General features: G+C 46.5%; 1 protein-coding gene across 1 annotated transcript in view; it reads right to left on the minus strand.

Annotated features, from left to right (window-relative positions):
- LOC145395873 (uncharacterized) overlaps positions 1 to 14796 on the minus strand; it is a 74889-nt gene extending 60093 nt beyond the window's left edge. The window contains exons 1-5 of the mRNA XM_080269397.1: positions 13713 to 14796; positions 12598 to 13640; positions 11404 to 12456; positions 9034 to 11265; positions 7660 to 7929 (exon numbers count right to left, since the gene is read on the minus strand). Of these exons, the coding sequence (XP_080125523.1) occupies positions 7660 to 7929; positions 9034 to 11265; positions 11404 to 12456; positions 12598 to 13640; positions 13713 to 14796 (5682 nt within the window). The remainder of the gene's footprint in view (positions 1 to 7659; positions 7930 to 9033; positions 11266 to 11403; positions 12457 to 12597; positions 13641 to 13712) is intronic.
- Positions 14797 to 15564: the final 768 nt, after the last annotated feature.

The following is a 15564-nucleotide window of genomic DNA, read 5'->3' on the forward strand; positions in this document are numbered from 1 at the left end:
GGATTTGGAGAAAGCATATGACAGGGTGGATAGACAAGGATTGTGGAAAGTGTTAAGAATATATGGAGTAGATGGGAAGTTGTTGAATGCTGTGAAGAGTATGTATGATGGTGCTAAGGCTGCAGTGCATGTGGATGGTGAACTAAGTGAATTTTCTCTTTGAAAGTTGGTTTGAAACAGGGATGTGTCATGTCTCCATGGTTGTTCAATCTGTACATGGATGGGGTAATAAAAGAGGTACAAGGTAGGGTAGTGGATGTTGGAGTGGCCCTGGTGAGAGAGGATAGTGTTTGGAAACTCCTGTACTGTTGTTTGCAGATGATACTGTGTTGTTGAGTGAAGATGAAGGGGAGCTGCAAGGCTTGGTGGATGAGTTTGAGAGAGTGTGTAAGAAACGGAACCTAAAGGTGAATGTAGGGAAGAGTAAAGTGATGGTCTTTGAGAGAGGTGAAGTCAGTGAATGTATAGCGAGGTTGGATGGTGAGGAATTGGAAAATGTGAGTACGTTTAAGTATTTGGGTAGTGTGATGAGTAAGGATGGAGGTTTGGAGGGTGAAGTGCTTGAAAGGGTACAGCAGGGAAGAAAGGTTGCTGGTTCCTTGAAAGCAGTGATAAGAAACAGGGAAGTGAGCATGGAAGTAAAAGTTACTACATGACAGTATTGTGATACCAACTCTAACGTACGGAAGTGAAGCTTGGACGTTGTTGGAAGGACACAAGTCAAGAGTGAGAGCAGTGGAAATGAGTTATTTAAGAGGAGCTTGTGGAGTCACGTGGAGAGACAGGCTGACGAATGAGGATATAAAGGAGCGTTGTGGTGTTGATGTGGATGTGATAGGAAGCGTTGTGAGGAACACACTGAGGTGGTTTGGCCATGTGGAGAGGATGGAGGGTGAAAGACTGACGAAGAGAGTGTATGTGAGTGAGGTGGAGGGTGGAAGAGGGAGGGGGAGACCGAGGATGAGATGGAGGGATGGGGTGGAGAGGTATATGAGAGAGGGGGGTGTGAGTTGGGAGCAGGGTAGTGAAATGGCGGGGGACAGGGCGACTTGGAGGCGATTTGTTTGTGGCCACCCCAAACGGGATTGAGGCGTCTGGCAATAGATAGATAGATAGATAGATAGAAGAATTTAGTCTGGTAGCTCCTCGAGTCCAATAAAAGTGAATTCCGGTCTATTGAAGTCCGTTATATCGAGGTTTTACTGTATTCCAGATACAGGATGGCAATTTAGTGGACTTTTCCAGTGGGTGTTGGCAGGGGCGCACCCAGGAATTTTCTAAGGGGGGGGGGGGGGCGTAGTGAGGTGAGGTCAGGTAATCCGATAATTACTGGGAGGTCACATGCAGGTTTAGAGTCAGAGCTGCTGGCTCATGTGTTACTCTTTGTTTGTACTTGCCAATTTTTCATGTTTTGCTGTTATCGAAATAAATATATATAAATTTTTAAAGGACCCAGAGAGCTAAGGGGGGGACCCGGGCCCAGGGCCCCCCCCTGGGTGCGCCCCTGGGTGTTTGTAGTATGTCCCTTCATTTGCTTGCATATGTTTGCACCCTTTTGGACATAAATAATCCAACATCAGCCTCCTGATATTCAGCACACTTTTCAATGGACAACCTATATATGTTCCTCTCATACTATGAACTCTCAGAACTTCATCCATGATTTAATATCATCACAAACTTTTTTTTTTTATCATTAAATCAATTGTTATGACTTTGGTATTTAATTTTTTTTCTAACGTTCTCAAATATATCACAAAGACAAATACTGTAAACAAAGAAATCATCAAACCTGAAATATGTAAAGGCATTCTTTTAAGGACTTCAGAACCAGTTAAGAACAGCTGAATTAATTAAGGACTTAAGAATTAGTTAAGCATTTCAGAATGATGCTAAAGAGGGACAGCTTCACACAGAGGTGCTGATTTAATTGCGTCTCTGCTGTCGCTATACAAACACCCCTCATTTCCCTCCCTATTTTCTCAGGGGAGATGGTGGACAGCAGGAGAGGGGAAACTTCAGCCTGCAGTCCACCAGGCTCACATTCGGATGAGCTGGGTTCACAATAGCGACAATCTCAATGAAGCCCTTTTTGTTTTATTCCTGCTACCTCCAGATGATGTAATTTAGTTTAGGGGAAACATCATTAGCAAACTTTTTCTAACTCCTTTTTAAGCTAAGTAAAAAAATGGCCTGGTGACAGTAACAATAAAATACATAAGATGCCTTCAGGTCCACAGGGTTAATACGTAGCAAAAAGATGTAACCCTTCAACCCTAGGACATTCTCTCTCTCTCTCTCTCTCTCTCTCTCCTTCTGGCTAACACGATTCTACCTAGCTATTAAAGACGACATCCGTGGGTTGAGTAAAGTGGAAACAATCTTAGGGCATCTCACTCTAGTTAACACTATTCAATTTTACTAAACTTCGGAGCGACATCCTTTAGTCGATGTGGTTAGGAATGCAATGAAACAAGACAGTGAAAAGCAGAAGAAAAAAAAAAGGTTAGGAATATTAAAAAAAAAAAAAAAAAGTTAGGAATGCAATGAAACAAGACAGTGATAAACAAACAAACAAAAAAAAAGGTTAGGAATGCAATGAAACAAGAGACATTGATTAAAAAAAAAAAGTTAGGTATGCAATGAAACAAGACAGTGATAAGCAAAAAAAAATACATGATTAGGAATGCAATGAAACAAGAGACTGATTAAAAAAAAAAAAAAAAAAAAAAAAAAAAAAAAAGCCCAACCCACATAATTGCATTCATAAGAAGTCAACAGAAAAACAATTCAAAACATAAATATACACATTCATACGAAATGGCAGGGGACAGAGCGACATGGGGGTGATATGTTTGTGGCCACCCCTTACAGGATTAAGGCGTCTGGCAATAGACAGATAGATAGACATACATACAAACAATGTAACACCTAACCAAAGCCAACACAAAGACCCAGCCAAGGAAACAATATCAAGCACGTGCAGGTGTTGGCGACGGGTTTGCTGTATGCTTGATGTGTATAATGTGTGGACACAGAAGAAGTCAATTGGTTCTCTATACTCTTAGACAAGAATTTGAGTTAGGTGATGAAGATGAAGATGATGATGATGATGATGATGATGATGATGACGATGATGATGAGGATGAAATGGCGACGGGTTTGCTGTATGCTTGATGTGTATAAAGTGTGGGCTTAGGATAGGTCAATTGGTCCTCTATACTCTTAGATGGGAGTTTGAGTTAGGTGATGGAGATGATGATGATGACGATGATGATGATGATGATGACGATGATGAGGATGAGGAGGAGAAGGAAGAAGAGGAAGAGGGGGGGAGGAGGAAGAGGGGGGGAGGAGGAAGAGGGGGAGGAGGAAGAGGGGGGAGGAGGAAGAGGGAGGAGGAGGAGGAAGAGGAGCAGGAGGAAGAGGGGGAGGAGGAGGAGGAGGAATGAGGAAGAATAACTCACAATAAAACAGATCACTGAAGGCTGCATCAATCCTCTCCAGTTTCAAAAACCTCAGCAAAGTTAATCATAAAAAAATCAGCAAGAATAAAGTAAATAATATAACATCAGAGGGAAGGGGTAAAATAAAAAAAACAGGGGGAGTTGAAGGTCAGCGAAGGCCAAAGCAGCCCCTGGCATTTGACCAAGCCCTAAATATCATGTTCAATAAAATAGGAAGAGGGGGAAGGAACCTAAATGTACTGAATAACACACTGGGATATCACAGCCCGGAGCTTAGTTATGAAGAAAGGGGAAGAAAGTAATTGTTGAAAAATAATAATAAACTAATAATAATAATAATAATATGGTGAGTGGGGGCGCTCACCATCCACTCACTCGATGTAGTGCTGCTGTTGGGTGTCTGCCCTTTCCTCTCCTCCATCCTTCTTTCCTTCCATCCTCTTCTGTCTTTCTTTCCTTCATTCTTTCCTTGTCCTTCTGCCTACGGGTGACTTTACACTCCCTCTTCTGTCTTTCTTTCCTTCATTCTTTCCTCTTCCTTCTGCCTGTGGGTGACTTTTCACTGAGTGACAAGCCAAATGGTTTCCTGAACACCAGGAAACCATTTACTACACTGGGTGGTAACCATATAACCAAATTTTGGGGCCTGGTGGTTTAGTGGGTAATTATTGCACTCCAATCGGATTGAGCCAGTGAAGGTTTATATTCAAGGGGTGATTCGGGTTTATTGCTAACATAATGCCACTCAGGGATGAGTGAGGCTGGTCACTCTCATCTTAAATGTCGGGACCAACTGCCTGGCCCCGGGCTTCTACGCTCCTCCTGGAGCAACGTAGGATTGGATGATGGATAATAATAATAATAATAATAATAATAATAATAATAATAATAATCCATCCATCCATCATCCAATCCTACACTGCCCCATGAGGAACATAGGAGCCCGGGGCCAGGCAGTTAGTCCCGACATTTAAGATGAGAGTGACCAGCCTCACTCATCCCTGAGTGGCATTACATGAGCAATCAACCCCAACCACCCCTTGGATATAAACCTTCACTGGCTCAATCCGACTGGAGCGCAATAATTACCCACTAAACCACCAGGCGCCCAAAATTTGGTTATATGGTTACCACCCAGCGTAGTAAATGGTTTCCGGGTGCACAGGAAACCATTTGGCTTGTCACTCAGTGTAGAGTCACCCACAGGCTGAAGGAAGTGGAAAGAATGAAGGAAAGAAAGACAGAAGAGGGAGTGTAAAGTCACCCGTAGGCAGGGGGACATGCTAGGGGGAGGCGGTGGCTCAATCGGTAGAGAGTTGGTCTGCAGTCTTAACGGACCCGAGTTCAAATCCCGCTGGGGCAGGTAACAGTTTAAGGATTTGAATTTCATAAAAGCAGACTTTACTGATCTACCAGAAGACCCGCTGACATGTCATAAAAATACCCCCGCTAATACCAATACACCGGTCCTGTATGAGACAGCCCTAGCAGGTATTCAGTATGGACGGTGGGTGTTAGCGCCGGTGGTGACATGTAGAGGTGTGCGGTACATAGGAGGACTACTGGGCCTTGAAGGCAGGCTGAGAAGCCTATGCCCAGAGTCAGTCACACACACAAAAAAAAAAAAAAATCTCAGGTTGGGGATTTTTTTTTAAAGAGGGAGCAAGGGATTATTTTTACATTTGCACAGCCAACAAAACTGTGAAAATCCTCTCCCACTTTAATCCAGTTATTGATTTTTATCCAAATGATGGCTGATGGTCTGCTGGGTTCGGCTGCTTTAGACTGATGAAGCTTATACAGGTGTCTATCTGAGGGATGGTTGGGGTTTGAGGGATGGTTGTCAGTTTAGTGCTCACATATATTAATGCAGAAAGGGTTAATGAAGGCTACATATAAAACCTACAGCTTGAAAACTCTCCTGATCTGAATAAAGTCACCTGAAGATTGCAAGAATAAACTAAACAAAAAGTAACTGCACTGAAGAAATTAATAAGCCACTGCACTGAAGAGGTTGAAGAGTTGAGAGGTATATGAGGGAGGGGGGAGTGTGTTTGGGGGGAGGGCAGTCAAATGGTGGGTGACAGAGCGACTTGGAGGTATTTTGTCTGCGGCCACCCTTTGCGGGATTAGGGTGTCGGGCTATAGATAGATAGATAGATAGACTGAAAAGGCAAATAAGCCACTGCGCTGAAGGAATTAATAAGCCAAGGCATTGAAGGGGTTACACTGAATTGTGTGGAGGTAGCATAAAAAAAAAAAAAAAAAAAAAAAAAAAAAAAGGATATAAAAAGTCATCAGATTCAAAGGCAATATATACAGCAGTCCCCCCCAAAGCCTCTCCTTCTCAAGGCAAGTGACTGGCAAATCACCAGTTCAGTCAGTCATCAAGGAAAAGGTCAGAATTAGTAATGGCAACAATTACAGTAATGCACTCTCGTCACTTTAACTCGGTCTAAAGTTACTGTCTCTCCATTTTTAACGCTGAGCAGTAACGACAGACTAAAACAAGCATATGGTACTAGTCAGGAAGAAGTGCTATAGACAGTATGTCAAGTTACAGTTTTTTTTTTTTTTTTTCTGTCACTCTACTATAGAAATGGGACTAGTCATGAAGAAGTGCTGTGGAAAAGAAGTCAAACTGTAGCACCATATTCTTCATTTACTGAGCTATAGAATGGTGCTAGTCACACAGAAGTGCTATGAAAAGGATGCTGAGCTGAGGTACTGCTTTCTTCTACCAATGAGCTACAAAATACGATACTTGTCACAAAGAAATGCTATGGAAAGGATGCCGATTTGTAGCAGTTCTCTCACACCACTAAACTATGCCACACAAGCTATCTATCTATAGCCCGACGCCCTAATCCCGAAAAGGGTGGCCGCAGACAAAATGCCTCCAAGTCGCTCTGTCACCCATCATTTGACTGTCCTCCCCCCAACTCACTCCCCCCTCCCTCATATACCTCTCAACTCCATCCCACACAAGCTACAAAAGGAAAAAAAATCCGGGCCAAGTTAAGGTAAAAGAACTATAGAAGACGAATGGTATATTTTGTTCCCTCTATTTCACTGGATATGCTAGGATGGTTGTACGTCTATGCTTTCCCTTGCTTTGTGTTTCGATCTAACCTCATCCAATCTCTCAGGAAAGAATTAAGGATGAGATGATGAGGATGATGATGGTGATGAGGATGATGATGGTGATGATGAGCATGATGGTGATGATGATGATGATGATGGTGATGATGATGATGATGATGATGATCACAATTATGATAACAATGATGATGATGATGATGATGATGACGGCAAATGGGATGATAATAATGTAATACATCTTCATTTTATATTCCTCTGGGTAGTAATGATAATCTGTAAATATCTGCTGTAAAGAAATAAATAAGCACAGCACATCAGAAAGCATTTACAATACTAAAAAAATATAAAAAACAATTTACAACATGCCCTAAAACTCTAGTGCAAAATAAAGCAATATAAGAGCATAATTAAAGCAGCAAAGTAATCTTTTCTAGTTATAAATAAACACAAATTCAAACCACATATAACTCTGGCCTCCCTTGTAAATATTTAAAAGCAAAGAATATGGACAATGTATCAAATGTCTAGAAAAAAATATCCTGTTTTAATACAAGAAAAGGAAAAAATATATCAATACTATTAAGCCAGAACTTGTACAAAAGCAATGAAAAAGCTAAGACTAACACACATGCTGCCTTCAAAATAATTAAGAGGAAACATCAAATTATCGGAAATCTTAATATAAGCTGAATGGGAAAATATGAATGAAATAATAATAATAAGAGCAATAATAATAACAATAATAATAATAATAATGTAGTGTAACTAACTGAAACCATTAGCACTACCAGAAATCACATACACTCTTAAACTTCTGCTAAAGACTGGCTAACAAAGAATTAAGTACACCAGTGGGAAACTTCCTGAGGTTAAAGACTTATAACACACAAAATATCTACTATGGCAGTTGGGATATGGTGAATATCTAATACTGTGATATTAAATGAGAATATACCCACAAAATATAAACCCTAAAAATGATGAAAACCCAACTAAATCCACATAAAGATGAAGAACTCCCCAAATAAATCCAGATTTAGACAAAAACCCACTTCCTAAACACCAAAAGAAAGATAACACGTGAACTAACCTTGACGTGCTGCCTGAGAAGCGTGGACGTAGGGAACACCTTGTTACACTTGAGGCAGGGGACACGGCCCTTCATGTGGGTGTAGCGTAGGTGCTCTTTAAGGGACCCCCGGATCTTGAAGCGCGAGCCGCAGATGGTACACTCCCACGGCATGAAGTCCTTGTGTGTGTCGACGTGCACCAGGAAATCAGCCTTGCGTGCAATGACTGTGCCACACGTCCCACACTTGTGCTGCCCATCCACCTGATACTCCTCCAAAAGCTCCTGAACCTGCAAATGTATAGCGCGGTTAGTGTATACATGTACTCCTGTTCGTACTTGAGGGTTCGGTTTGTCCAGATATTATGGATGTTATGAAAAACACAGAACTAGGCAAAACTCATAAAAACTGAAAGTATACACCCTACATATACTTCAACATTTCTCCCCTTTGTATGACGAATCAATGTAAAAAGATGTTCCAGGAAAAAAAAAAAAAAAAAATATTCAAATGGTTGAAGTCAGTATTCCCGTTGGCCCAAACACGAGTTCCTCCTCTATTTTTTGCTGCTAACTGAAAACTCTAATTCAGAATCTGACAGCTCCCTAAGACAGAGCAAGTTAGTGAAGGCCTCATTAAACTCCTCCAATTCAAAAAATCTATCCTACAGTGAATATAACCACAATGGAATATCAAAAACAGAGAATATATAGTTAGGATGAAGAAGCAGAAATGCTACTTTAATTGAGAGGTATATGAGGGAGGGGGGAGTGAGCTGTGGGGAGGGCAGTCAAATGGCAGATGACAGCAACTTAGAGATGTTTTGTGTGTGGCCACCCTTTGCGGGATTAGGGCGTCAGGCCATAGATTGATTGATAGACAGATAGTTTTACAGTACTTATTCTTGCCAATTAAGGAAGCTCTCTATCACCTCTTCCTCAGTGACATATTTTTGGATATGGCTGATCAATATCCTTTTGTACATTATTTATGCAGAGAATGGTGATGTCAGAAGGATTTACATAACAAAGAATTGCGCAGTAAAGTGCAATAAGCAAAATAAACGGCTTAGGAAAAGGTGTTAGGAAGTTTCCATAACTGATGAAAATAAAGGCCTAATAAAGACGGCTTCTAATTCATGACAGAGGGGATGAGTATAAAAACGTTGCTTAAAAAAAAAAAAAAAAAAATGATGAGCGACTCATAACTGAAAATCAGTTACCAATTCATCTGAATTATGAACAGATATACCTGTATTCAACAGGGGGTTTGCCTCTCCCCCTGTTCAGTTTTAATCCCACAGTGCTGGGGTGAAATAATCAAATACAGTACAAACATGGTAGACACACAGACTTTTTTCATGACGAGGATTGTGCATCAACTGTAATTCTCACCTTGGGTCCATAATGAGCATGGAATTGCACATCTTTAACAATGACGTAACACTCCAGCATGTAGAGACAGTTCCACTTGCACTTCTCTTCCGAATGGGATGATGCCTCCTTCTGATTCTTGAAACCGTGAGCACAATCGCTGCACCAGTACCTCATGGATTTAATATAATGGCTCCACTTGAAGTCCTTTGCCCGCAGTTTACGTTTGGGCACACTGGGGCTGGGTAAATGCTTGATAATGACCGAGTTCTCATTATGGAATACCTTGCTTGTGTGAGATCTTCGGGACTTCTTGCCACTTGCTGTCTGTCCCGATGCACCTAGAGCCGACCTGTCCCCATTTTCTGCATCCATTGTGGGGTCTGTTGCTCCAGGGCCAAGTTGCTGGGCTTTTATGGTGGCAATGCATTGTTCCACATTATCTGGTTCTTCCATCTGATTATCTGCTAAAATAATGGAGGACTGCACTAGCATGTTGCCTAAGGGACCAGCCTCCTCATTGGACTTTTCAATGCGGCTGGCCTGGATTTCCTCCTCTAATTCTGTCTGTCGCAGCTGTTCTTGGAGGCTTCGGTGCCGACGCTCTTGCCTTTCACGCACCAAGCGTGCTTGCTTCACCCGCTTGGGTCCAATAAACACGCCCTCACAGCTCTGACTTCTTCTATGGCGCTTGGCTGGCCTCAACTGTGCAAAAGTTGGGGACCCATCCTCACTATTTACCTCACTGTCAGATGAGTCCCATGGATGTGACGTGCTGTTGCTTTTAACTGCCAGTGGGTGGGAAGGCAGGACACCATATCCATTAACTGAACCATTTTCATGTACAGTGATTGTGCACTTGTAATCATCCAGGTCGTCAATCTGACTGTACTGCTTGGCTGCCAGTGTTTTGCTCTTGGGGCCAATCTTATACACAGGCTTCTTTGGGAGAGTGTTGTTGGTGTTGTTGCTCACTGGGTGTGACTCTGGCTGAGCTGGTGGTATGCTTGGAGGTGCACTGACACTGGCTTTCTTTTTCTTTGATTTTCTTTCTCTTTTCTCCTTCTTCTCCTCCTCTTTAGGATGGCTGACAATTGGGATCTCTGGAGGTTTTTCCTCTTGTTTAATCAGTTCCATATAAGGTGGTTCCTTTGGTATCTCCTCTTTCTGCTGGTCCTGCTGGTGAATGCCAGTTTCACAGCTTAGGTCTGGCTGCTGCTGTGGCAGCTGAGGCAGTGACTGATTTCCCTGCAGCATGTGAGACTGGCCAGGTGGTACTGATGTCAAATGAGGCGCCTGTTGCTGAGGAGCTGGTGTGGGTGGCTGTGCAGGGTGGGTAAGTTGTGACTGTGGCAACTGATTCTGCGACTGGAGTGCCTGCTGCGGCGTTTGCTGCTGTGGCACATGGCCTGGTGGTGGAGGTGCTTGGGGCTGTTGAGGCTGTTTCTGTGAAGGATGCTGCATCTGTGATGGAAGCTGTGACTTTTGCTGCTGCTGTGTTGGAGAGGGGTACGAGTAGGGGTTGTATGACTGTGGGAATCCTGAAGGCTGGTGTACTTGGTTCCCCCAGAGATTCCAACCAGATTTTGAGTCCATCCTGCCACCTCCAGCCCCATACCACATACTCTGGGGGTACTGCTGGCCTGGGGGATATCCTGCTGCAGGGGAGCTGCCATAAGGGGGTGTATAATTATTCTGCATTGGGTGATAGCTGGAGGACTTGTGTGTGCCACCTGTCGACCCCTGAATGCCACCCCCCTGGGAGTAGCCATAGGGGTACTGTGGCCCTGGACCCGAATACCCAGGCCCCGACCACCCCGGATAAGGTTGCTGTTGTGGCTGGCGGGGTTGCTGGGGTGTCTGAGGGTGGTGCTGCGTTTGTGAGGGGGTTTGTGGGGGCTGCTGCTGTGGTGGGGGTTGCTGGTGGGCCTGTGGTGGGGGCTGCTGGTGTGGTGTTGAGGGAAGCTGTGACGGTGGTGGTGGTGGTGGTGGTGGTTGGTGGGCTTGTGATGGGTGTTGATGTGGTTGCTGTGGTGGCTGTGTTTGTTGCTGTGCTTGCTGATGGGCCTGCTGCGGTTGTGGCTGCTGATGGGCCTGCTGCGGTTGTGGCTGCTGATGTGCCTGCTGTGACTGTTGTTGCTGTTGCTGTTGCTGTGGTGGCTGATGTTGTTGCTGTGGAGGCTGATGTTGTTGCTGTGGAGGCTGATGTTGTTGCTGTGGTGGTTGCTGTGGCTGTGGTGACTGCTGGTGTGACTGTGGTGGTTGTTGCTGTGGTGTTGGCTGGTGCATTGGAGTCTGCTGTTGAGGGGGCTGTATCTGCTGCTGTTGCTGCAGTGTTGACAATGACTGCTGCTGCTGGGGTGGCTGGGACTGATGTGGCTGTGTTGACACTTGTGGTGGGGTCTGCTGCTGCTGCTGCTGCTGCTGCTGTGCTTGGTCACTTTGCTGATACCCTCCTTGCTGCTGCTGTGACACCTGGCTGTAATGCTGTGCCTGTTGTTGCACTGGACTGTACATCTGCTTGCTATGCCCAAGACACTGTTCCTTCGACATGGCGCCTGGTGGATCTGAATGCACAGCAGACTCTTGCTTTGACTGCTGTTGCTGCTGCTGAGTTTGCTGTTGCTGCTGAGGGCTATGCTGTGGCTGATACTTATTCCTGCTTTGTTCCTCTCTGCTCTGTGGTGGGGAATTCATCTGGGTTGGCTCTGTGGGCGATTCTTCTTGCTTTCTAATCTGTGGCATGGTGCTCTCTTGCCTTAACTGCGACACAGAGTTCTCCTGCTTCTCACTAGCACTGTCCAGCTTGTCTGCAGGGTGGCTGTCTCTTGTGCCTTGGTGTGCAGGAGGCAATAATGGATGTGTGGGTGTGGAAGGGTGAGAGGGTGGGGCTGTAGAAGGTGGAGGAGCTGCAGACGGATGTGCGGGAGAGGATGCAGAAGGGCGAGCCTGTGTGACTGTAGCAGGGTGACTGGGTGGGGCTGTGGAAGGGTGGGAATGTGGAGTTGTAGATGGGTGATTGGGCGTGGCTGTGGGGTGACTGGGGGGGACAGTGGAAGGATGAGTGGGTGGGGCTGCAGAAGGGTGAGCAGATGGGGCAGAAGAAGGGTGAGCAGGTGGGGCTGCAGAGAGTTGAGAGGGTGGGGCTGCAGATGGGTGAGCAGGAGGGGCTGTAGAGGGGTGAGCAGGTGGGGCTGTGGGAGTGGAATGTGCAGCAGAGTGGGCAAGGGCAGCTATGTGTGTGGGAGGGGCTGAATGAGCAGGAGGCAGATGAGTTGGGGGTGCACTATGTGCCGGGGGAGCTGAGTGGGCAGAAGGGGCTGAGTGGGCAGGTGGTGCAGAGTGGGCTGGAGGGGCAGAGTGGGCAGATGGACCAGAGTGGGCAGATGGACCAGAGTGGGCTGGTGGAATGCTGTGTGTGGGTGCAGGGGAGGGAGGAACGTGCTGTGAGAGGTCCTCAGGCATATCCTTCACAGTGTCAGTTGCTGCAGTCGACTCATGCTCCACTGAATGTTTCCTGAGGCCACGAAGAGTTAGTGTCAGGCTCTTTTGGCTCTCATTATGATGATGATGCAACTGCTGTTGTTGATGTTGCTGCTGCTGCTGTTGTTGTTGCTGTTGCTGCTGCTGCTGATTCTGTTGCTGCTGTTGTTGTTGTTGCTGTAACTGTTGCTGTTGCTGTTGTTGTTGCTGTTGTTGTTGTTGCTGCTGCTGTTGTTGCTGTAATTGTTGCTGTAACTGCTGTTGCTGTTGCTGCTGCTGTTGCTGCTGCTGTTGCTGTTGCTGCTGCTGTTGTTGTTGCTGCTGCTGCTGTTGTTGTTGCTGCTGCTGCTGTTGTTGTTGTTGTTGCTGCTGTTGTTGTTGTTGCTGCTGCTGTTGTTGCTGTTGCTGTTGTTGCTGCTGTTGTTGCTGCTGCTGCTGCTGTTGTTGCTGCTGCTGCTGCTGCTGCTGCTGTTGCTGCTGCTGCTGCTGCTGCTGTTGCTGTTGCTGAAGCTGCTTCTGTTGTTGCTGAATCAGTTGCTGAAGCTGATGCTGCTGATGTTTATGCAAATGATGATGATGCTCACTTGCCAGTAGCTGTTCCTTCTGTGCAGCTTCTCTCTCTTTTGCAGTGTATTCATCTCCAGCAGATGAACGGGAGTTCACTTGAGAGCCGAGTCTGTCTTGCACTTGTTCAGAGAAGTTACTGTGCTGCTCATATGACTCTGCGCTCTGCGCTCTGGCAGCTGCAGCACTTGTAGACTGCTGCCTCCTAGTGGGGCTGTGGCCAGTGAAGCTATTGGGAGGGTCTGTACTCAAGCTGCCCCCACCCCTGTCCCCGGCCCTCTCGCTGGTCTCGCCAATGATACTGGATACGGAATATGAGCTGCTCTTTCTGGGTTTGGTATAGCTGGATGAAAGTCCCACCTCCTGCCGAGAGTCTACACTGCCTGCGAGGTTCTCCGACACCGAGCATGCTGGGTACGGCAGCCTCATCTGGGCCTGGGACACCTGCACTTCACCCCGCATGGAGTACGCTAAGGGCAGGCTGCTGATGGAGGTGCGGGTGGAGTGGTGGTCCCCGTGGTTGGATTCCAGTATGGAGAGTGAGGTTGGAGGAGTGTGAGAGGCTGTGTGTTGCAGGGAGTGTGAGGTTGGGGGAGTATGGGAAGCAGAATGGTGCAGGGAGTGTGAGGTTGGAGGAGTATGGGAAGCAGAATGGTGCAGGGAGTGTGAGGCTGGGGGTGTAAGGGAGGCTGAGTGCTGCTGGGAGGAGTGGTGGGAGCTGGAGTGTTGGGACGAGAGGCGTGAGGATGAGTGGTGCTGGGTGGACGGGTGCTGAGGCCCTGGGGTGACAGCCGGGGCAGGGGTGTAGGCGGGTGTAAGGGGAGAGGGAGGTGCATGGAGAGAGGGGAGGAGGCCCTGCTTTTCACCCCAACCCATGCGTTCCAGGGCCATGAGAGGGCTGTCTGGGGCACCGACCCCTCCCGTCCTGGTGCTGTTGGGAGGGCCAAGGGAGGAGGTGAGGGTGGACGGTACCCCAGCAGCAGCGGAAGAGAGGGACTGGGTGAGATGGCCACCGGCACCGTGTTGGAGGCTGTACATGCTGAGTGGAGCCTCATGTACTGCATGTACAGACTTCATGTGGGCAAGACACTCGCTCATCAGCCGGAACACCTGCCCGCACACCTGGCATCGTCGCATCTTGTCCAGGTCTTTCTTAGATTCAATAATGTCAACAGGAGGGCTGGGAGTGGCCCCAGTGGCAGCCAAGCCACTGGGGAGGCTGTGTGGGCCGGGTGAGGGTGGGGTGGAGGTGACAGGGGACAGCAGGGATGATGACCCCCCATGGCTCACCCCCAGCCCACTGGTGAGGGGGGAGGGGCTACCCTGGCTGCCACTGAACTTGCCCTTGGAGAACATGGATCCTGTGAGGCCCAAGTCAGTGGTTGGTGCCTGGAGGCCACCCAGGGAGGGAGGGGTGATGCCCGAGGCTCCTGCCAGCTCGGAGGAGTAGCCCAGCCCGGAGCCCAAGCCATACTTAGTGTAGGCATACTGGTAGCCCATACCGTACTGCTGGTAGTACATGGATGAGTTATTGATGGGGGGAGCAGAGTAGCTGCCCATGCCTGAGGAGTAGCCTGGAGGGACGGCAGTTGGCTTGCCATAATAAGGGCTGGATACTTGAGTCAGGTCACCGGGGTAGCCGTTGTAGTAGGGGAGGGCAGCTGGGGGCGGCACATAGCTCGGGTAGGGCCCCGGGTACCCTCCTGACCCACCAAAACTGTTGTGCATCGAGTTCATCCTCTCGTACACCCAACATACATAACGACGCCCTTCATTTGCACACGAGGGATAAGCTCTATTATGGTAGCATATTAACGACGCCCATTATTTGCACACGTGGGATAAGCTCTGTTAAGGTAGCATGGCTAGCAGCCTTGTCACACACACTGAAAGACAGACGCATCACATCATGACGTTGCCATCCTCGCAAGTTCAGAAGGCAGACGCAGCCATGACGCAACTTGCTGAGAGTCTCACCCACTGAGATTACACGGATGCCACCACTTCAGATCTGGTTTATGCCGTTCACTGTTTTTCTGCAAGGAGAAAAATAAAGTTAATACTATCAAATTCATAGCCGATTACAGAAATTTTACCTCTTACAAGTTCCAATGCTACCTCTAAATCTGATTTTCCAGTTTCTCCCACTTTACTGTAGCATTTATATAGATTTTTAAAATTATATTTTGCAACATAAATCTTGCATGTAACAAGGACTTCTTGTATGTAAAAGTACAATTTAGGTACTCAGTGTTTAACCTTCTAGTATTTCAGTATACCACACCACCACAGGACAAAACAATATCACACACTGTAATCCGGGTGTTTTGAGTTTATACCAGCAATACAGATGCAGGAAACCCTTGCTTATATACTGGGAAGTGTTGTTTAAAAATCGTACTAACTTTCACTCCTAATTTGTCTTTCTTCCATTTTAATTATCACTGTGCATTTTTTTTTTTTTTCATCTTTGGAATGATTTTCTAATTGCAAAGGGGTTAATGA

This window comes from Coenobita brevimanus, chromosome 33, assembly GCF_032717465.1.
Source record: "Coenobita brevimanus isolate Jiangsu-jjx chromosome 33, ASM3271746v2, whole genome shotgun sequence".
NCBI lineage: Eukaryota > Metazoa > Arthropoda > Malacostraca > Decapoda > Coenobitidae > Coenobita > Coenobita brevimanus.